We start from the raw sequence: 23523 nt of genomic DNA, 5'->3' as shown, positions 1-23523 counted from the left end.
TTTTTCCTCTGCATTTGTCTGTTTCCTCTGTTTAGTATTTGCTGTCTAGTGCTCTTATTTGGTCAGCTTCCTGTCTTGTTCCATGAGTGCTGTGTTCCTCCTTAGCTGCGGCTGATTGGCACCTGGCCACACCTGTCGCCAATCAGTCTGCTCCTATTTGTACCTGCTTTGTCTTGTGTCAGTTGCTGGATCATTGTATTGTCTTGTCGATGTCACGTCTAGTCGCTCTTGTGATGTGTTATCGCTCCTGTGGTGTCGTACCTTGTCTTTGCAGCGTAGCGGTAAGCTATATTCAGTTGATGTTTATAGCTTACTGTTTTTTGTTCCCTGCTTCCGTTTTATTTTTCATTATACAAGTACGACTTCTGTTTGCCTGTTCGCTACCCGCTAGCTTCCACGCTAAGCTCCTGTTCGTTATTTTCAAGCTCCCAGGCTAGCTCCTTTTGTTTGATTATCCGCCTCGTGCGCGCTTTGTGTTTGTACCCTTTTGGTTTTGTTTTTGTCTTCGTATTTAATTAAATCATGTTTTCACATTCCATGCCTACTTCCATCTCTGCATCTTGGGGTTCGTCACCAAATAACCATGAAATTAAGATTAGAGCTGGCCCGCCGGTATTATACAGCGGCAGTGCCGCTGTAACACCGCATTCACCGCTAATACTCATACTTGCCAACCCTCCCGATTTTCCGGGACTCCCAAATTTCAGTGCCCCTCCCGAAAATCTCCCAGGGCAACCATTCTTCCGAATTTCTCCCGATTTCCACCCGGACGACAATATTGGGGGCGTGCCTTAATGACACTGCCTTTAGCGTCCTCTACAACCTGTCGTCACATCCGCTTTTCCTACATAGAAATAGCGTGCCAACCCAGTCACATAATACATGTGGCTTTTACACACAGACACGCACACAAGTGAATGCAAAGCATACTTGTTCAACAGCCATACTGGTCACACTGAGGGTGGTCGTATAAACAACTTAAACACTGTTACAAATATGCACCACACTTTGAACCCACACCAAACAAGAATAACAAACACATTTTGGGAGAACATCCGCACCGTAACACAACATAAACACAACAGAACAAATACCCAGAACCCCTTGCAGCACTAACTCTTCCGGGACACTACAATATACCCCCCCGCCCTACCCAAGCAAGAATTAACATTTTACTCATGCACTTTCTCTTGCTACTTCAAGGCTTGAATGTTTGATTCATTCATTATTGTTATTTTATTTGCAAATGTATTATTAGCCGGTGGAAAACGTTTATTTTGATATTTACCTCAGAGGGCTGCAAATAGAAAAGAGGCATTCAAATTTTATTAAAATTGTATTTGATATGCCATTGATATTTTTTAATAATTATTATTATTATTTAAAACTCGATTTCACATGTCACTATAAAGTTATATAAGACTTGCTTGTTCAATATTCAATGCAAAACTTGTTTGGGTCCCTATTAAAAGGTTCATTTGTTCAACCTTGGCCCGTGGCTTTGTTCAGTTTTAAATTTTGGCCCACTCTGTATTTGAGTTTGACACCCCTGATCCAGGCCATTGTATTATTATGACATACAAGAAAGTAGGTTTGAAGCAGGCTTCATCGGTTCATGCTCATGGACTTAGATTTCTTAGAATCAAGTCTTATAGACTTCGTTTGGCCAGAACTATATCTGACCAATTTGTCAGAACTAGAAAAACTGAGCAGTCCAGTTGTGATCGATTAAATTCCCTGAGAAAACAAGCACAATGCGTTCTACAGCCAAGCTCGTATCTTCAAATAATTGTATCTCAAATCAGTGGAAAATGTAAATACATCCAAATCAAATTCATTTGTGCTTGGCCCTCCCAAAACTCCTTCGTTTTAAAATGTAACATGCCTTTAAAAAGAAATTAATTTTTTTTAAATTAGAAAAATTGTTTGAAAAACATTACAATCGCTTGCACTACAAACAGTTTCTGTAGTTTTAGGCAATAATGTAATAATGTTGTTGAGCATATTCCTTTGGGACCGGACTAATGCGGCGTATCTGTCAAGCTGCTTCTCCATCCAGCGTTGCTGATACAGTTGTGATCAGAATTATTCAACCCCCACACAATTTTGGTGTTTTAGCAAGTTGGACATTTATTCCGTATTTTGTTTATAATCATATCAAATAAAAATGTGTCAAATAGACAAATGCAACTTAAATTGTAACACTGTATTTTACAAAATACCAAAAAAGGAAATTTTTCTTAATATCTCATTGACAAAATGATTCAACCCCCTAGTTACATGCATCTTTAGTACTTAGTAGAACACCCTTTGGCAGTAATGACATCCTTCAAAGGTGATACATAAGCGGACACAAGCTTCTTGCAACCATCTACAGGTATTTTAGCCCATTCCTCTTGGGCAAAGGCCTCCAGTTCATTCATATTCTTGGGCTTGCGTGCTGCAACTGCCTTCTTCAAGTCCCACCACAGCTTTTCTATAGGATTTAGGTCTGGCGACTGTGAAAGCCACTCCAGAGTCTTCCAGCCCTTCTTCTGCAACCACTCTGATGTTGATTTGGAGGTATGCTTGGGATCCTTGTCCTGTTGGAAGGTCCAACGTCTCCCAAGCCTCAGCTTCGTCACTGACTTCATGACATTTGCAGCTAATATATCCTGCTAGGAAATAGAATTCATAATGCCTTGAACGCGCTGGAGATTCCCGGTACCTGAGGAAGAGAAACAGCCCCAGAGCATGATTGACCCCCCACCATGCTTAACAGTAGGCGAGGTGTTCTTCTCTTTGTAAGCTTCATTTTTTCTCCTCCAGACATAACGTTGATTCATAGGCCCAAAGAGTTCCACTTTTGTCTCATCACTCCATAGAACAGTTTCCCAAAACCTTTGGGGTTTGTCCAGATGATTTTTGGCATACCGGAGTCTATTTTTCTTGTGCCTGGTAGTCAGAAGTGGGGTGCGCCTGGGAGTCCCATGGCATAGAGGCCTTCATCTGGTAGTACGCGCCATATTGTCTGGGACGAAACCTGCGTTCCCCCCTCTGCAATGTCCTGTTGTAGTTCCTCAGCTGTTACCCGGGGGGTTTTCACCACTGTTCCCACACAGCATCCTCTTTCTTCCACGCCCAGGTAGTGTTTCCACTGTGCCTTTAGCTTTAAACTTGCCTATTATGCTCCCAACTGTGTCTCTTGGAATGTGTAATGTCTTTGCTATTTTCTTATATCCATATCCTTTCTTATGAAGAGAAATTACCTCCTCTCTTGACTTCTTTGACCACTCCCTGGACTTCACCATGTTGCAAATACACCATTGACCATCTACAAGAAGCTGAGCGTCACAGTCTTTTTCAATCAGTTTAATTGTTGCTCGTTATGGTTCTAATCACATCTACAGGTGTTTTCAACACCTGATTGAAAAGACCTTATTCAAATTCTGTCCTTAAGAGTTATGATCTTCAAGGGGTTGAATAATTTTGTCATTGAGATATTAAAAGAAATGACACTGTTTGGTATGTTACAAAATATAATGTTGTAATTCGAGTTGCATTTGTCTATTTAATGCATTTTTATTTGATATGACTATAAACAAAATACGGAATAAATGTCCAACTTGCTAAAACAAAAAAAATGTGTGGGGGTTGAATAATTTTGATCACAACTGTAATTATCCCCTTATTATAAGCGACTTGTTAGCTGTTTGCATGTCTCTCTCGTGACATCTGGCAACACTGTCTCTATTTAGGAACTAGGAAATCGCTGTTTATGATGTATTTGAGTGACAGACCGGTGAAGTTAGTTGTCAACATTGGATATGTATGTCTGTGTACCAAAAGTAGTGGTTGACCCTGTAGTTCTATCTTAACAAACAAAAAGATGGCAGCTGCATCGTGTCAATATTAATAAATGTTTGTCGTTTGTGGCTGAATGCCATGGAGCTTGACTCTCAGATTATTTATTATTGTTTCATGTACAAACCCCCTTTCCATATGAGTTGGGAAATTGTGTTAGATGTAAATATAAACAGAATACAATGATTTGCAAATCCTTTTCAATCCATATTCAGTTGAATGCACTACAAAGACAAGATATTTGATGTTCAGACTCATAAACTTTTTTTTTTTTTTTTTAAATCATTAACTTAGAATTTCAAGGCTGCAACACATGCCAAAGTAGTTGGGAAAGGGCATGTTCACCACTGTGTTACATCACCTTTTCTTTTAACAACAATCAATAAACTTTTGGGAACTGAGGAAACAAATTTTGAAGCTTTGAGATTGATGGATTTTTAGAGATTGATGTCGGTTTTTGATACAGTGCCGTCCGAGGGATCGAAGGTCACGGTTATTCAATGTTGGTTTCCGGGCATGCCGCTTACGTGGAGTGATTTCTCCAGATTCTCTGAACCTTTTGATGATATTATGGACCGAAGATGTTGAAATCCCTAAATTTCTTGCAATTGCACTTTGAGAAACGTTATTCTTAAACTGTTTGACTATTTGCTCACGCAGTTGTGGACAAAGGGGTGTACCTCGCCCCATCCTTTCTTGTGAAAGACTAAGCATTTTTTGGGAAGCTGTTTTTATACCCAATCATAGCACCCAATTAGTCTGCACACCTGTGGGATGTTCCAAATAAGTGTTTGATGAGCATTCCTCAACTTTATCAGTATTTATTGCCACCTTTCCCAACTTCTTTGTTACATGTTGCTGGAATCGAATTCTAAAGTTAATGATTATTTGCAAAAAAAAATGTTTATCTGTTTGAACATCAAATATGTTGTCTTTGTAATATATTCAACTGAATATGGGTTGAAAATGATTTGCAAATCATTGTATTCTGTTTATATTTACATCTAACAATATTTTCCCAACTCATATGGAAACGGGGTTTGTATAATCAAAGCATGAACCTCAGTCTTTAACATATCTTTATTAATCAAACGTCACAACCTGCTACAAATATTACTTCAACTGACGGCGAAAATGCTCGTAACTTAAGGTATGTTGGCAACTCAAAGTAATGGTAAATGGGTTGTACTTGTATAGTGCTTTTCTACCTTTTTTTTAGGAACTCAAAGCGCTTTGACACTATTTCCACATTCACCCATTCACACACACATTTACCCACTGATGGCGGGAGCTACCATGCAAGGCCCTAACCAGGCCCCATCAGGAGCAAGGGTGAAGTGTCTTGCTCAAGGACACAACGGACGTGACGAGGATGGTAGAAGGTGGGAATTGAACTAGGAACCCTCAGGTAGCTGGCTCAGCCACTCTCCCAACTTGCGCCACGCCGTCCCCCAAAAATAAAAGGACACTGAAAGACCACTCGTATCCTAAAGTACTCGTATGGTAAGGTACTCGTGAGTTGGGGTACGGCTGTATTCACAAACCATAATAAGACAGTTGGGAACAAAACTGAGGTGAAGAAAGCAAGGAAGATATGCAAATGTTATCTTGCCGTGCTTGAGTATTAACTCATCCTTGTTTAGATCTACGTTCCCATCCTCACCTATGGTCATGAGCCTTGTGTTATGACCGAAAGGACAAGATCACGGGCCGAAATGAGTTTCCCTTAGAGTTAGGGTGAGAAGCTCTGCCATCCGGGAGGAGCTCAAAGTAAAACCGCTGCTCCTCCACATCGAGAGGAGCCAGATTCGGTGGTTCAGGCATCTAGTCAGGATGCCACCCGAACGCATCCCTAGAGAGGTGTTTAGGGCACGTCCAACCGGTAGGAGGCCACGGGGAAGACCCAGGACACGTTGGGAAGACTATGTCTCCCGGCTGGCCTGGGAACACCTCGGGAAGAGCTGGACGAAGTGGCTTGGGAGAGGGAAGTTTGGGCTTCCTTGCTTAGGCTGCTGCCCCCGCGACCCGACCTCGGATAAGCGGAAGAAGATGGATTGTTTACTAGCAATATCTCTTTTTTTATTTACTAAAAACAGGTGAAAATGTTTTCAAATTGAAATACATACCAGGTACAAAATGAGCAGAGCAATGTTAAATGTACACTTTATTCACATCCAAATTCAGTTTAAAAGCGCATGCTCGCCTTTGTTCTTTTTTGACAACCACCGTCTGCACTCTTGTTTTTCACAACTTTGTGCAGACCGTAAGTAGTGCAGTATATGTTTTTCACTGTGCTCAATTCCGACAGCCGAAAACACTGCAAAAGTTAACCATTTAGCTTCAGCAGAGATGCTAACGGTCCCTTTCACAGACAATATATTGCTGTGCTTTTCAATACCAAGGCCAAGGTTGTCTGTAAATGAAAGCACATTCTATGAAAGCACACTGCATCTTTTGCAAAAAAAAACACTCCTATGGCAAATCTGAAAAAGGTCAGTATGGATGTCAAATGGTCTTATAAGAGACAGTTCAGTTCGGTTTATTTGGAACATGCGTACAATTACAATGTAATGCATCACATATTTGCAGTTCTTTCATTACAGCTTGTCTGAAAAGGTGTAGGAAGAAGCATCTTATTAAATCTTACCCCCTTTCATATCATAGGAGTCGTATCTCATTTATTTTGTTTGTGAATGGATAAATAATAAAAAAATATACTATAAGTAAGTAAACAAATATCAAAGACATAAATAACCATTGTCTATTTTTTTAAAGGATGTTGTTCTTTGTACTTGTAGTTTGAACAGTCTCTTAAACTAAATCCTGCGATGAGGTGGCGACTTGTCCAGGGTGTACGCCGCCTTCCGCCCGATTGTAGCTGAGATAGGCACCAGTGCCCCCCGTGACCCCAAAGGGAATAAGCGGTAGGAAATGGATGGATGGATGGATTAAACTAAATCATATTAGTGCTTTTTTAAATATCTTTGCTTAATGCATTCCATAATTTTATCCCCTATACTGATATGCTGAAGGTTTTACTTGTTGTACGTGCATACAAATGTTTTAGATTAGATTTTCCCCTTAGGTTATATTTCTCTTTTATCGAAAAGAATTGTTGAACATTCTTGGGTAGCAGGTTATAGTTTGCCTTGTACATCATTTTAGCTCAGGGGTCGGAAACTTTTTTGGCGCAGAGAGCCATGAAAGCCAAATATTTTAAAATGTATTCCCGTGAGAGCCACATCATATTTTTTAACACTGAATACAACTAAATGCGTGCATTTTTAAGTAAGACCAACATTTTTAGAGTATGATAAGTATATTATTGTTTTAAATGACATTGTTCTTTTGATGCTAACCATCCATCCATCCATCCATTTCTACCGCTTATTCCCTTTTGGGGTCGCGGGGGGCGCTGGCGCCTATCTCAGCTACAATCGGGCGGAAGGCGGGGTACACCCTGGACAAGTTGCCACCTCATCGCAGGGCCAACACGGATAGACAGACAACATTCACACTCTCATTCACACACTAGGGCCAATTTAGTGTTGCTAACCAATAATAAATAAAATACTTATTACCATTATGCGACTCCTTGAACAGGTGCGGTAGAAAATGCCTGAGAATGTTTTATATTTTGAACATTACTTTTTTAACACTGTGATTACCAGCAGAGTTATTCATTACTTATCGTGTTTAGCAATGTCAGCTAAGATTTATCAAAGAGCCAGGTGCAGTCATCAAAAGAGCCACATCTGGCTCGAGAGCCATAGGTTCCCTACCCCTGTTTTAGCTGTTTGCAAATGCACCAAGTCGTTGAATTTCATTATGTGTGATTGAATAAATAAAAGGTTTGTATGTTTTCTTTATCCAACATTATGTAATATTCTAATTCAGGGGTCGGGAACCTTTTTGGCTGAGAGAGCCATGGAAGCCAAATAGTTTAAAATGTATTTTCGTGAGAGCCATAAAATATTTTTTTAACACTGAATACAACTAAATGTCTGTATTTTTATGTAAAACCAACATTAGGGTATAACACGTCTGTTATTCTTTTTAATAACATTTTTATTCTGAAGCTAACTAATAATGAATAAAATACTTCTTACCATTCTTGACTTCTTGAACAGGTGCGGTATAAAACGGATGGATGGATAAAAATGCATGAGATTTTTTTTATATTTTGAACGTTATTTTTAACACTGATTACCAGTGGAACTATTCATTACTTATTGTGTTGAGCAATGTCAGCTAAGATTTATCCGAGAGCCAGATGCAGTCATCAAAAGAGCCACATCTGGCTCTATAGCCATAGGTTCCCTACCCCTGTAAGCGCACATTTGTAGTTATTTCCCCATATTCCTGCACAATAACTCAGATATGGTAACACTAGTGAGCAGTAGAGAATATGAAGTGATTTTTTTTTTTTGGTCCACAACATATTTTGCTTTATTCATTGACTTTTTTCTTGCTATTTTATGCTGTATATTTTTTACATGAGGTTTCCAGTTCATTTTCTCATCTGCTATTACACCCAAAAATGTGTTTTCTTTTACCCCTTTAATGTCTACTCCGTCTATTTTGTAATCGTGTTTGACTTGCTCTTCTACTGATACCGAATAGCATTATTTTGGTTTTACTGAGATTTTAGGGCAGTCTATTTTTGTCAAACCACCTTTTTAATTTCTTAATTTTTCTGTTATTTGTATTGTATTATTTTTAACCGGACATAGTTGTCATCTGCAAATAATACTAACTTTAAGCTCTTTGTAACTTTACTCATTTCGTTTGTATAAATATTAAACAAGTATTGATCACTGGGAATTTGTCTGTTTGAAATGATACGTTGCGGATATATTTTAAAGGTTCTGAAATCTCTTCAATAAACTTTGTAATTATTTCCATATCAATTCCATTACAGTCATTTAAGGTCTTGGATTTAAATTTTTTCTCATAATTTATTATTACATCTTTCGTCACACTTTTGAGGAACGTCAAGTTGGGATTTCTGTCTGTAGTGTCATTCAAGTCCTTAACTGACTTGGGATCTGTAATAGGGTGCTAAAAGCGGGCACAAATTGACTAAAAAACAGTTTTTACCCAAGAGACATAGTAGCATTAAACAGGCACTGAGTGAGCACAATGTGTCCATCATGTCCTCATGTGTCATGTCTTTGTTGTTTTTTTTCGGACTATAATGTGCAATATTGTTATGTGTGTGTGTATATATATATATATGCATATGTATGGATATATGCATGTTTGTGGATATATATACATATATACATACATCTCTCATCTCTATCTTTTTTTTACTATTTATATTACCATATTGTATATGCACCTTAGGGCAGTGGTCCCCAACCTTTTTGTAGCTGCGGACCGGTCAACGCTTGATATTTTGTCCCGCGGCCCTGGGGGGGATTTTTTTTTTTTTTTTTTTATTATTATTTTTGTCATGAAAAAGGCTGTTTTTTTCGGTTGGTGCACTAATTGTAAGTGTATCTTGTGTTTTTTATGTTGATTTAATAAAACATTTTTTTTTTAAATAAATACGTTAATTAAAAAATTTGAGCCCGGTGGTTGGGGACCACTGCCTTAGGGGATCCGCTCCAATTTCGTTGTTCTTCACTGTAAAAAAGAAAATAAAACTCTATTCTATTCTAGTATTTCTTCCAGATTTGGTCCAATGTTTACAAAGTACTTATTGAAGCTTTCAATTGTTTTGTTCATATTTAATCATTATTTACTCTGTATGAGAAATATTTAGGGCAATCCTTCTTAGCACCATTTTTAATAATGTTATTCAAGATGCCCCATGTTGCTCATATTGTTTTTGTTCCGGTCGAATAATTGACTATAATATTCTTTCCTACGTGTTTGTCGTATGCGAGTTAGCTTGTTATACGTTTTACACTTGTTTTCTGCCTCTGTAGATCATTGTGTTGTAATAGAATGGACTTTATTGTCATTATATTTGCATATAACGAGATTAAAGATTCCAACTAAAGGTGCGGTATTGGGAACAAATATGGAAAAACTGACATTTGAAATAAACAGACTACTATCCAATAAAAATAATAAGCAACCCTGTACAATATACAAAACACTAGAAATACAAAAACTGTACAATATACAGAACAAGACAAGAGTACCGGAGTCATAAATAGCAATCAGTGTCGGACGTATTGCACTCGAAGGGTAATATTGCACGGGAGGCTATTAGGTAGGATATTGTATAGAGGTGAATTATTACTATAAGTTAGAGTTCAACATTGTGACAGCTCTGGGTAAGAAGCTGTCTCTGAACCTGTTTGTTCTGGTTCTAATACTCCTGTAGCGCCTGCCCGATGGTAGCAGGTCGAACAAGTGGAAGCCAGGGTGTGTGCTGTCCTTGGTAAAGCTTTTTGCTTTATTGAGACAATGGGAGTTATGTAAATCCTTCAGGGAGGGCAGGGGGCAGCCAATAATTTTTTTTGTGCAGACTTTATGACCCTCTGAATCGCCTGTTTGTCTGCTTCAGTGCAGCTGGCGTACCACACTGTTACGCAGTACTTCAGCAGGCTCTCGACAGCTGAGCGATAGAACCCTCAGGTAGTTGAGTCTCCGCTGGGCCTTCCGGATGACCGCAGTTGTATTTTGGGTCGAGGAGAGGTCAGCAGATATGAGGGTGCCGAGGAACTTGAAGGAGCTGACTCTCGCCACCTCCTCGTCGTTGATGTATAAATGTTATATATAAAATGTTGTAAATGTTCTAGATAATGTATTTTTCTTGTTGAAAGCATTTGTCAGTCTTAAATTTGACTTGTTGTAACTTGCAGAGACCCTGTTGAAGTAGTCAGTAACAATATCAAGGTACTTAGGTTAAATACTGTGGTCATTAGGAAAAACACTACAGTCGTCAGGAACAATTCCGTGGTACTGAGGAACAGCTCTGAGATAATTCATTAATAATACTACGGTCGTCAGGAACCATAATGAGGTAGTAAAGGACAATAATAAAGTAGTCAGGACGAATGAGGTGTAATTTATGGTATTAAAGGACAAGAATGTTAACTTGACTGCTGCCTTTGTGGCTTCCAGAGGTGATCAATATTCATAAAGGCTGACGGCGTTAGCTAAGTTGAAGGCGGGCTTGTTTACACGACGAGCACTTCTCATTAAATGTTTCATTTCAAAGAGTGTCTGGAAAAATCCTTTTGAATTAATTTGTCTAGCACGTCTCATTTGCATAAAGTCAACCATGTGAAGTGGGTCATGCTACATTTTCATACATCACATGTGCATGGTTGAATTATGCATGTGGGAGTCGAAGAGTACGTCTTTTAATCAAGTCTGCACATTTGCAGTTGAAAAGAAGATGAATCTCGGCAGAGCAATTAGTTTGTTTGAGAAAAAAAAAAAGCATCATCAACCACTAGAACTGAGAGAAATAATTGATTTGTGTCTGGTTTCTTTGTTCCCTCACAGACGATACAAAGATCGCTCTGCACCTTCGAGAAAATCAAGGTATGGATGTATTGTTTCCTACCATGTTTCCATTAAAACAATTATATATTTTGGCCATTCCACCTACCACCATTTTCCTGTTTTAACTCTTAAAGTAATTACTCTAAATCTGATTATACACCCACTTAACTACTTGAAATGTATGACTTTATTTCATTTGTGTACAAGTTCCCGATGGCTAGGGTAAGTCATTTAGTGTAACAGAACTGAAAGTAGCAGGAGTTCTGAGCAAAGAGTTGGCAAATACATAACATATATCCACAATGTATTTATGCAAATTATATGTTGACACTAAGCACATTACAGTGATTAAACAAACATTGTATTTCAAAAATACAAACCCTGTTTCCATATGAGTTGGGAAATTGTGTTAGATGTAAATATAAACGGAATACAATGATTTGCAAATCCTTTTCAACCCATATTCAGTTGAATGCACTAAAAAAACAAGATATTTGATGTTCAAACTCATAAACTTTATTTATTTATTTTTTTGCAAATAATCATTAACTTAGAATTTCATGGCTGCAACACACGCCAAAGTAGTTGGGAAAGGGCATGTTCACCACTGTGTTACATCACCTTTTCTTTTAACAACACTCAAACATTTGGGAACTGAGGAAACTAATTGTTGAACCTTTGAAAGTAGAATTCTTTACCATTCTTGTTTTATGTAGAGCTTCAGTCGTTCAACAGTCCGGGGTCTCCACTGTCGTATTTTACGCTTCATAATACACCACACATTTTCGATGGGAGACAAGTCTGGACTGCAGGCGGGCCAGGAAAGTACCCGCACTCTTTTTTTACAAAGCCACGCTGTTGTAACACGTGCTGAATGTGGCTTGGCATTGTCTTACTGAAATAAGCAGGGGCGTCCATGAAAAAGACAGCGCTTACATGGCAGCATATGTTGTTCCAAAACCTGTATGTACCCTTCAGCATTAATGGTGCCTTCACAGATGTGTAAGTTACCCATGCCTTGGGCACTAATGCACCCCCATACCATCACAGATGCTAGCTTTTGAACTTTGCGTCGATAACAGTCTGGATGGTTCGCTTCCCCTTTGGTCCAGATGACACGATGTCGAATATTTCCAAAAACTATTTGAAATGTAGACTCGTCCGACTACAGAACACTTCTCCACTTTGCATCAGTCCATCTTAGATGATCTCGGGCCCAGAGAAGCCGGCGGCGTTTCTGGATGTTGTTGATAAATGGCTTTCGCTTTGTATAGTAGAGCTTTAACTTGCACTTACAGATGTAGCGACCAACTGTATTTAGTGACTGTGGTTTTCTGAAGTGTTCCTGAGAACATGTGGTGATATCCTTTAGAGATTGATGTCGTTTTTTGATACAGTGCTGTTTGAGGGATCGAAGGTCACGGTCATTCAATGTTGGTTTCCGGCCATGCCGCTTACGTGGAGTGATTTCTCCAGATTCTCTGACCTTTTTGATGATATTATGGACCGTAGATGTTGAAATCCCTAAATTTCTGGCAATTGCACTTTGAGAAACGATGTTCTTAAACTGTTTGACTATTTGCACACGCAGTTGTGGACAAAGGGGTGTACCTCGCCCCATCCTTTCTTGTGAAAGACTGAACATTTTTTGGGAAGCTGTTTTTATACCCAATCATGGCACCCACCTGTTCCCAATTAGCCTGCACACCTGTGGGATGTTCCAAATAAGTGTTTGATGAGCATTCCTCAACTTTTTCAGTATTTATTGCCACCTTTCCCAACTTCTTCTTCACGCGTTGCTGGCATCAATTTCTAAAGTTAATGATTATTTGCACAAAAAAAAGGTTTGAGTTCGAACATCAAATATGTTTTCTTTGTAGCATATTCAATTAAATATGTGTTGAAAAGGATTTGCAAATCATTGTATTCTGTTTATATTTATGTCCAACACAATTTCCCAACTCATATGGAAACGGGGTTGGTAATACTATATTTGGAACATCGTGTTGAAATAATAACTGACACATCTTTGCGTGTGCTTTCTTTAACCTGAAGTCATGTAAACTCAGATTTATTGGTACATTATGATATTGTGGTTTTTCTTATATACTTCACTTTTTTATTTACCCAGAATGTTAATAAAATGTTGAACTAATCCCTAGTTTATTTGTTTTTTAGTACAGATGCTTTAAAATTGGCCAGTTAAAAACAATGTAAAAAATGGTGATATTATTAGAGATCGGATGCTATGAAAAAAATAACTGATCATTTTTGGCATATCGCCCGTCCTTAGGATCAAATAGTCAGCTTGGAGTAATCACAAATAAGGAAGCAACACCACACATGTGTTTGTAGCACAACAATATTTCCTCCCCGAAGTCACGCACGCTAAGAGTGTCACTTTGAAGTCAACAGGCTTTACTTAACTGCCACGTCCGCACTTCATCAATCATCCTGGTAGCGATCCAGTAATTCACATTCCAGTTTTAGTCCACTCAAAAAAGTGAAAAAATTATGTAATATAATAATCCATAATTGCTTAAATGCAGAGCGACCAAACATGCTAGTTGATTGTATTGATTTATATGATATATTTGATATGATACAACATGTAAAAAGGTCTGTGCTCTGCACATGATTGCCATATATAAATATTATTTCCAGCTGAGTGTAATTGTAATGAATAGAAACACGGTGAAGCATCCGTGTGGTCTTTACAAGACTGTAGTGTACCAAACATAAATGACGTGTTTGTAATCTGCAGTACATGATTTCCTTTTCAGTGCCATTTTTGTTCAGCCTTTCTCAGTTTTTATAAGTTACCGCCAACGATGAAATCATCCTTTTTAATAGCTATGGCAGTAGTATATAGCACAGGGGTCACCAACGTGGGCAAATAGCAGCACTTACCAGTGAGCTGCCTCTATTTTTTTTATTTTTTTTTAATTTACTAGCAGCTGGTCTCGCTTTGCTCGACATTTTTAATACTGAGACAAAACTCAAATAGAATTTTAAAATCCAAGAAAATATTTTAAAGACTTGGTCTTCACTTGTTTAAATCATTTTTTTTTTTTTTTTTACTTTGCTTCTTATAACTTTCAGAAAGACATTTTAGAGAAAAAATACAACCTTAAAAACGATTTTAGGATTTTTAAACACATATACCTTTTTACCTTTTAGATTCCTTCCTCTTCTTTCCTGACAATTTAAATCAGTGTTCAAGTACATTATTTTTTTTATTGTAAAGAATGATAAATACATTTTAATTTAATTCTTCATTTTAGCTTCTGTTTTTTCGACGTAGAAAATTTGTGAAAGATTTCTTCAAACTTATTATGATTAAAATTCCCAAAAATTATTCTGGCAAATCTAGAAACTCTTTAGAATCAAATTTGAATCTTATTTCAAAGTCTTTTGAATTTCTTTTAAAATTTTTGTTCTGGAAAATCTAGAAGACATAATGATTTGTGTTTGTTAGAAATATAGCTTGGTCCAATTTGATATATATTCTAACAAAGTGCAGATTGGATTTTAATCTATTTAAAACATATCATCAAAATTCTAAAATTAATCTTAAACAGGAAAAATTACTAATAATTTTTTTTTTTTTCAAAAAGATTTGAATTAGCTAGTTTTTCTCTTCTTTTTTTCAGTTGAGTTTTGAATTTTGAAGAGTCGAAATCGAAGATTAACTATGTTTCAAAATTACATTTTCATTTGTTTTTCCTGTTTTCTCCTCTTTCAAAGCGTTAAATGAAGTGTTTTTTTCATCATTTATTCTCTACAAAAAACCTTCCGTAAAAGGAAAAAAAATGTACGACGGAATGACGGACAGAAATACCCATTTTTTAATATATCTAGAGAGAGAGAGAGAGATTTATTATAGTTAAATTGTGCAAATTGGCTATTTCTGGCAATTTATTTAAGTATGTATCAAACTGGTAGCCCTTCGCATTAATCAGTACCCAAGAAGTAGCTCTTGGTTTCAAAAAGGTTGCTGACCCCTGATATAGCATATAGCAGTTAGTATTCCATTACCCAAAATGCACTTCTGCCATGACCCTCCCCCGCCGTATTCTTATTGGTTGACGTGTGTGTGACGATTGCTGACATTTTCTTTGTCTTTTCCGTGAATGAGATAAATAATATTATTTGATATTTTACGGTAATGTGTTAAAGGGGAACATTATCACCAGACCTATGCAAGCGTCAATATATACCTTGATGTTGCAGAAAAAGACCATACATTTTTTTAACCGATTTCCGAACTCTAAATGGGTGAATTTTGGCGAATTAAATGCCTTTCTATTAATCGCTCTCGGAGCGATGACGTCAGAACGTGCGTCACCTAGGTATTAAAGCCGCCATTTTCTCAAACACATTACAAACACCGCGTCTCAGCTTTGTTATTTTCAGTTTTTTCGATGGTTTTCCGTACCTTGGAGACATCATGCCTCGTCTGTGTGTTGATGGAGGGTGTAACAACACTAACAGGGAGGGATTCAAGTTGCACCACTGGCCCAAAGATGCCAAAGTGGCAAGAAATTGGACGAAATTTGTTCAAAATGCGAGGGTGTGGGGAAAGCCGACGAAATGGTCAGTCGTTTGTTCCGCACACTTTACCGACGAAAGCTATGTTATTACAGAGATGGCAAGATTGTGTAGATATCCTGCGACACTCAAAGCAGATGCATTTCCAATGATAAAGTCAAAGAAATCTGCTGCCAGACCCCCATTGAATGTACCGGAGTGTCTGCACATTTTACCAGCGTTGCACAGAGATGTATGGATAACCTGCAGATGCATTTCCAACGATAAAGTCAACTAAATCACAAAGGTGAGTTTTGCTGATGTTGTTGAGTTATGTGCTAATCAGACATATTTGGTCGCGGCATGACTGCCAGCTAATCGATGCTAACATGCTATTTAGGCTACCTGTATGTACATTTGAAACTATATTTGCATCCAGCGTTTCCCTCCACCCACATTTAATACCAAACAAACACTTACCAATTGACGGATTTAAGTTGATCCAGTGTCACAATATGCGAAAGTCCCGAACGTTTGGTCTGTACATTTTACCGTCAATAGCTTCAGTTTCTTCTTCAATTTCGTTTTCGCTATCTGCCTCCATACTCCAACCATCCGTTTCAATACATGCGTAATCTGTTGAATCGCTTAAGCCGCTGAAATCCGAGTCTGAATCTGAGCTAATGTCGCTATATCTTGCTGTGCTATCCGTTTGTTTGTATTGGCATCACTGGATGACGTCACAGGAAAATGGACGGTGGCTTCACAGATAGCGAAAATCGGGCACTTTAAAGCCTTTTTTCGGGATATTCCGGGATGGGTAAAATTTTGAAAAAAACTTTGAAAAAAAAATAAGCCACTGGGAACTGATTTGTATTGGTTTTAACCCTTCTGAAATTGTGTTAATGTTCCCCTTTAATAATTTCACACATAAGTCGTTCCGGAGTATATGTCGCACCCCCGGCCAAACTATGAAAAAAACTGCAAATTATAGTCCGAAAAATACGGTAATGCAAGCTTGTGTACAATATAACATTTTTGGATTCAAGTACAGTCTAATTTTAGGAAGCAGGAAAAGACAAGTGTTATTTTTCCAGTGTTCTAGGCAGTTTAAATAATTATTTTACATTGCATTTCTTAAATATAAAATCAGATCATTATGCGGAACACTTTGCAGTTTTTCGGGGTTTTTTTTTTTTTGTTGTGCATTCATATATTTTTTTTCCCTGAGGACGCAATTGACACCAATTTGGTGAAAAGGCCCACATGTACACGGCAGTACTGTCTAATGTGTTTGTTGCGCCATGTTCTCCAGCAAAAGTGCATACATTATTTTTCCTGCTCACAGGTAATTTGTCAGTAATGGAAAAAAAACACAACCGTAAACTCTGGTTGCATTTCTTTCTTTATTTATTCATTAAAAGGGAATAGTGCACATTAATGTGTTCTATACAACACATAGGATATTGTGTAAATATGACAGATTATAGCAAAAATGCAAATTTTGCACATAAAAACAGGTTGACAGCATTACAACCACTGCTCCGTATTAAATATGAAGCAGTGTTACAAAACAGCAACAGCTCCTGCGTTGTCGACTTGCGTTGTTGTTTCAAGTTGAAAGACTCATAAATTATTAAAAGAATATTTGCAGAAATAATTTATTATTTCCCCACCAGATGTTTGTCAAATGTTGATGACGGTTGATTTTCCAAATGCAAGAAAGACCGCTTGTGCCTCCTGCTGGCCAACAAGAGAACACCAATGCACATTTCTGAGCCCAAACAGCAGCAGTGATAAAACTACACTATTTATCACCTGTCTGTTTTTATTTTTAAACTACAGGAAGGAGGAAATTCATATGGCTCCATTCCTGGGTGAATTTCCCGTGACAGGAAGGGGTGGGGAGTTTTAATCATTTTGCAATACATACTGCTGAAAATGATGGAAAGCGCCACTCTACAGAGCAACTGACGCTGTGGTCAAAGTTAGAATTGCCACAAAACACATTTTAAGATATTCAACACTCTCCTGCCATCTGGTGGCTAAAGTGGGTAGTGATCTTCTTGCATCACATTCAGGCCAACATCAGGATGACTACGTTTACACTGCAAGCCAAAGTGGCCCCAATCTGTTTTCTTTATTTATTTCATTTTTACAGCTGACTGTTTACACTGCAAGTGAAGTGTGACTTTTATTAGACTCCGGTGTAAAGGTGAAGTGAATTATATTTATATAGCGCTTTTTCTCTAGTGACTCAAAGCACTTTACATATCTAAGTTACATTCAAATCAGTGCGGGTGGCACTGGGAGCAGGTGGGTAAAGTGTCTTGCTCAAGGACACAACGGTAGTCACTGGGATGGCGGAAGCGGGAATCGAACCTGCAACCCTCAAGTTGCTGGCACGGCCACTCTACCAACCGAGCTAAACCGCCCCGTCGAAGGTGAACGTGGCCTCCGTGTCACTTGCATGCTCAGTGTGATCACGTGAAAACAAAGGAAGTAGGAGAAAGTCGCTATTACTACAAAATAAAATATAAGTCGCCCAACCTTAAAATTTGTGTTTTTTTTACGTGAATGTAAATGAAAGTAATATAATGTATATAGTTTAGGGGCGTAACGGGTCACAAAGATTTCGGTTCGGTTTAGAGGTCACGGTTTGGTTCATTTTCGGTACAGTAAGAAAACAACAAAATATAATTTTTGGGGTTATTTATTTACCAAATTTGCAAAATCTTCCACCAAAAATATTTTTCTTAGTGGAATATTTGATGTGAAGTAATGGGAACCTTGGATAGGTCAATAATTCAGAATAACATTGATTTTGATTCAATATTATGTTTTGAGCAATGACAGTTTGAAAGAAAAAAAAAACCCAGCTTTGTTTTATTAGTCAACATTGCAACTTTTTTCTAAATTACACTTAACCTTCAAGCTTTTTTATGTACCTTTTGCTATGTTTTTGTTTATTTTAATAGTATTTTTAAAATGTGCCGTGGGCCTTTAAAACATTAGCTGTGGGCCGCAAATGGCACCCTTTTGACACCCCTGCTATAGATAATAAAAAAAATGTAATCTGATAAATCAATGGATAAAAAGCATAACTCTCTCTGTCAGGCTTGTCCCTGACAGTTTTGTTTTAGTTTTTTCCTCTGTGTATGTCTGTGTTTCCTGTCAGCGCTTTTATTTTGGTCATTTCCTGCTTTTCTCCCTGAGCGCTGTTTCCCCTCAGCTGCAGCTGACTGGCACCTGGCCACACCTGGTGTCAATCAGCCCGCTTTTATTTAAACCTGCTTTGTCCTCCAGTCAGTGCTGGATTATGGTCGTGTCGATTGTCACCACTACCTGTCAATGTCATTAATGCTTGTCGTAGAACCTGTAGCTGTTTGCAGCGTGCTGTCTTTTTGTTGCTAGTTCCTGTTTGCTGGATCCTGTTTCCCCTTTTCCAGTTTGGCTGTTCCTAGTTCCTGGTTTGTGTTTTTTCATTTTTAAAGATTAAATCATGTTTTCCTGCGCGATGCCTGCTGCCTTTTCTGCATCTTGGGGTTTGTCACAAACTCAACCTGACAGAATAATCCAGCACTGACTGGAGGACAAAGCAGGTTTAAAGGGGAACATTATCACAATTTCAAAAGGGTTAAAAACAATAAAAATCAGTTCCCAGTGGCTTGTTGTATTTTTTGAATTTTTTTTTCAAAATTTTACCGGTCCCGGAATATCCCTAAAAAAAGCTTTAAAGTGCTTGATTTTCGCTACTTGCGATGCGACTGTCCATTTCCCTGTGACGTCATACAGTGCTGCCAATACAAACAAACAATGGCGAATACCACAGCAAGATATAGCGACATTAGCACGGATTCAGACTCGGATTTCAGCGGCTTAAGCGATTCAACAGATTACGCATGTATTGAAACAGATGGTCGGAGTATGGAGGCAGATAGCGAAAACGAAATTGAAGAAGAAACTGAAGCTATTGAGTGAATAGCTATTGACGCTATTCGGCCACAGCGTGGGTGTACCTAATGAAGTGGCCCATAGCATGGCTGCCTTATTAGCATCGCCGGTAAAATGTGCGGACCAAACGATCAGGACTTTCGCATCTTGTGACACTGGAGCAACCTAAATCCGTCGATTGGTAAGTGTTTGTTTCGCATTAAATGTGGGTATCTAGTTTCAAATGTACATACAGCTAGCGTAAATAGCATGTTAGCATCGATTAGCGTAGCATTTTAGCATTGCTTAGCTGGCAGTCATGCCGTGACCAAATATGTCTGATTAGCACATAAGTCAACAACATCAACAAAACTCACCTTTGTGATTTCGTTGACTTAATGGTTGCAAATGCATCTGCAGGTTATCCATACATCTCTGTGCCATGTCTGTCTTAGCATCGCCGGTAAAATGTGAAGACACTCTGGCAAATTCAATGGGGGTCTGGCGGCAGATTTCTTGCCAGTGGTGCAACTTGAATCCCTCCCTGTTAGTGTTGTTACACCCTCCAACAACACACCGACGAGGCATGATGTCTCCAAGGTTCCAAAAAATAGTCGAAAAAATGGAAAAGAACAGAGGTGTTTGTAATGTGAAAATGAATATGGCGGGTGTGTTACCTCGGTGACGTCACTTTCTGACGTCATCGCTAAAAGCCAGATAAACAGAAAGGCGCTTAATTTGCCAAAATTCACCCATTTAGAGTTCGGAAATCGGTTAAGAAAATACATGGTCTTTTTTCTGCAACATCAAGGTATATATTGACGCTTGCATAGGTTTGGTGATAATGTTCGCCTTTAAATAAGTGTGGGCTGATTGACACCAGGTGTGGCCAGGTTTTTTGTTTTTTTTGGTGTGTTTTTTCTGTTGTTTTTTTTTTTTGCTCTTTTTTGGGGGGGAGTAAGGGGTATGATGGGGGTATAAACAAAAAAATACTTTTTACATTTAGGGCAGACAACAGCTATAAGATGTATGTGAATATGATGTAATGGATAGAAATGTCTGATACTGATTGTCAATTTTAAAAAAATATAAATAAAAAAAGTGCCCTGACCTTGCATTCGCCTCTCGATGCAAGATGAGACCCTCCTCATAACAGTTTATAATAATGATGTAATGCATCTTTATCCTGTGTGTGTGTGTTTGCAGTGATGCCAGTGAGCGGCGCGGCCGATAGGAAGCCAGGCACGCATCCTTTGCACACAGGTTTAATCCTGGGTGTCCTCCTGGTGATGCTGATCCTGGTGGTGGGCGTGCTGGTCAGCGTCTACATCTACCACCACCCCACCTCCGCCGCCAGCCTCTTCCTCATGGAGGTGAGCGTGACGCCGCCGCACACGTCGCACACCCGGTGACGCCCTGACCCTCTTGCGTCCTTCAGAGACGGCCCAGCAGGTGGCCGGCCATGAAGTTCCGTCGGGGTTCGGGCCGGCCGGCGTACGCGGAGGTGGAGCCTGCCGGTCAGGAGAAGGAGGGCTTCATCGTTTGCGAGCAGTGCTGAAGGGGAGGGGTCACGCTCCCGATGTCCCTCCCCCTTCTTCTTTCTCACACCAGCCCTCCTCATCCTGCTGAGGATGTGGACCCGGTCCCCGGACGCGGTCCTGGACCCGGGCCGTGGATCCGGACGGATGCAGCGGCCAGAAACTCTGGAGAAGTGACTGCTTATTGCCAGGAAGTGAGGGGGGGGGCGCTGTTGTGGTCAATCTGCATCACTCTCTGTCCTTTCTCTTCTTACTGCCCCCTACTGCTTATAAAGAGCGCTGCAGGCTGGACGGACTTCCTGTGGTGGTCAGGAAGTGCAAAACAATGTTGCCAACACTTTTACGTTGCATTAAAATAGATCAACGCATTAACAAAAGGCGAAAATAATGACAATTACACAAAAAGGAACACTCCAAAATGTATTGCCTTCGCCCAAATCACAATAATTACAAAGTTATGTTTGTTTCTTGTGTAAACGAACACCATTTATTTCTCAAACGACACAATTGTTGTGCTCCCGTGTAGCTCAGAACTACTTCCTGTTCCTGTCTACAGCGCTAAGCCTTCTGGGTAATGTAGTATATAAACATGCATTCCTTGTTCACATGTATTTATATATTTATTTAATCCTTATTTATCCGGGGTAAGACCAGAACAGATTTCCATTTGCAGTGATGACTTTGCGAAGGGGCAGCATTTTCATGTTAGAGATGTTGAAGTGTGATGATAATCTCTCATTGTCTCTCCTTTGCCAACCAAAATTAGCGCTATAGATCCCAGTTGACAAATGCTCTCAGCGTGAAGGCTTGGTGAATAAATGAATGTTTAAGATGTTCAAAGGATTTTCAAAGTGTTAAAACATACGCGGAAAATGTCTGCAACTTGCGGACGACAGAGTGGACAATAACTAAGCCTTAGGTGGTGTTTCTCTTTAGAATTGTTGTGTGAATGCTGAATACATTTAGTAACGCCGTTACTTTTACTCGTACCAAGTAATCTAATTACTTTTAGGTCCGCTACAACGCCGGTAGCGATAGCTTGATGTAACGTGGCATGGACGAGGTATCAGACAGGAAGAGGCACCATCAAAGCAGACCACACACGCAACAAATCAGTAAATGAAGGGATAAACCTTGCCATCCAAACAATACCCCGTTTGTTGACGAGAAGATATGACATCCATCGAAGCACAATCCGGTGAAAAGATTCTAAAGAGTTGGCGTTAAAGGCCCACGAAGTGCGCTACTAAATGCTAAAGCTAAAAAAAAACGTCAAAACCCTTGATGATCGTGTGTCACTAAGCAACAGGCCCCGCCTTTTAAAAAGCACATACTCCGCCCACTGAACCCTTACACATCTCTTAATTGCAAATCCATGATATTTAAAGTTTTTGTTTTTTTTAAGTAACGTATAAATTACTTTTCCGAGTAATTACATTTATTAAGGAGTAATTCAGTTAGTAATTTGATTACTTTTTTGGTAAAGTACCAAGTAACTAGGATTAATTGCCTTTTAAATAGAATCCCTTTTTAGACCAGTTGATCTGCCGTTTCTTTTCTTTTTCTTCTATGTCCCACTCTCCCTTGTGGAGGGGGTCCGGTCCGATCCGGTGGCCATGTACTGCTCGCCTGTGTATCGGCTGGGGACATCTCTGCGCTGCTGATCCGCCTCCGCTTGGGATGGTTTCCTGCTGGCTCCGCTGTGAACGGGACTCTCGCTGCTGTGTTGGATCCGGTTTGGACTGGACTCTCGCAACTGTGTTGGATCCATTATGGATTGAACTTTCACAGTATCATGTTAGACCCGCTCGACATCCATTGCTTTCCTCCTCTCCAAGGTTCTCAGTCATCATTGTCACCGATGACCCACTGGGTGTGAGTTTTCCTTGCCCTTATGTGGGCCTACCGAGGGTGTCGTAGTGGTTTGTGCAGCCCTTTGAGACACTAGTGATTTAGGGCTATATAAGTAAACATTGATTGATGATTGATTGACTGAAAAGTAATTTTCAGAACACTTATTACATGTAATGTTACGCTCTCTTTTTCATCCGTTTTCTTTTCCCCTCATTTTTTTTAAAATCTGATTTGTATTCCATTTTCTACCGCTTGTCCCTCTGGGGTAGCGGGCGGAAGGTGGGGTACACCCTGGACAAGTCGCCACATTTCACTTTCAAAATGTTTGGCTCATTCATGTCGCCCCTGCTACCGT

The 23523-nt window shown here is 39.1% G+C and overlaps 1 protein-coding gene across 2 annotated transcripts in view; it reads left to right on the top strand.

Moving 5' to 3' along the window:
* Positions 1–22154, top strand: part of plxdc2b (plexin domain containing 2b) — a 173379-nt gene extending 151225 nt beyond the window's left edge. For both annotated transcript variants that reach the window (XM_061922228.1, XM_061922229.1), the window contains exons 12-14: positions 11314–11352; positions 20983–21149; positions 21215–22154. In XM_061922228.1, coding sequence (XP_061778212.1) covers positions 11314–11352; positions 20983–21149; positions 21215–21334 — 326 coding nt within the window. In that variant the 3' untranslated portion in view covers positions 21335–22154. The remainder of the gene's footprint in view (positions 1–11313; positions 11353–20982; positions 21150–21214) is intronic.
* Positions 22155–23523: the final 1369 nt, after the last annotated feature.

Source organism: Nerophis ophidion, linkage group LG15 (assembly GCF_033978795.1).
Source record: "Nerophis ophidion isolate RoL-2023_Sa linkage group LG15, RoL_Noph_v1.0, whole genome shotgun sequence".
NCBI classification, from domain to species: Eukaryota; Metazoa; Chordata; class Actinopteri; order Syngnathiformes; family Syngnathidae; genus Nerophis; species Nerophis ophidion.
This window is presented reverse-complemented; position numbering and strand designations above follow the sequence as displayed.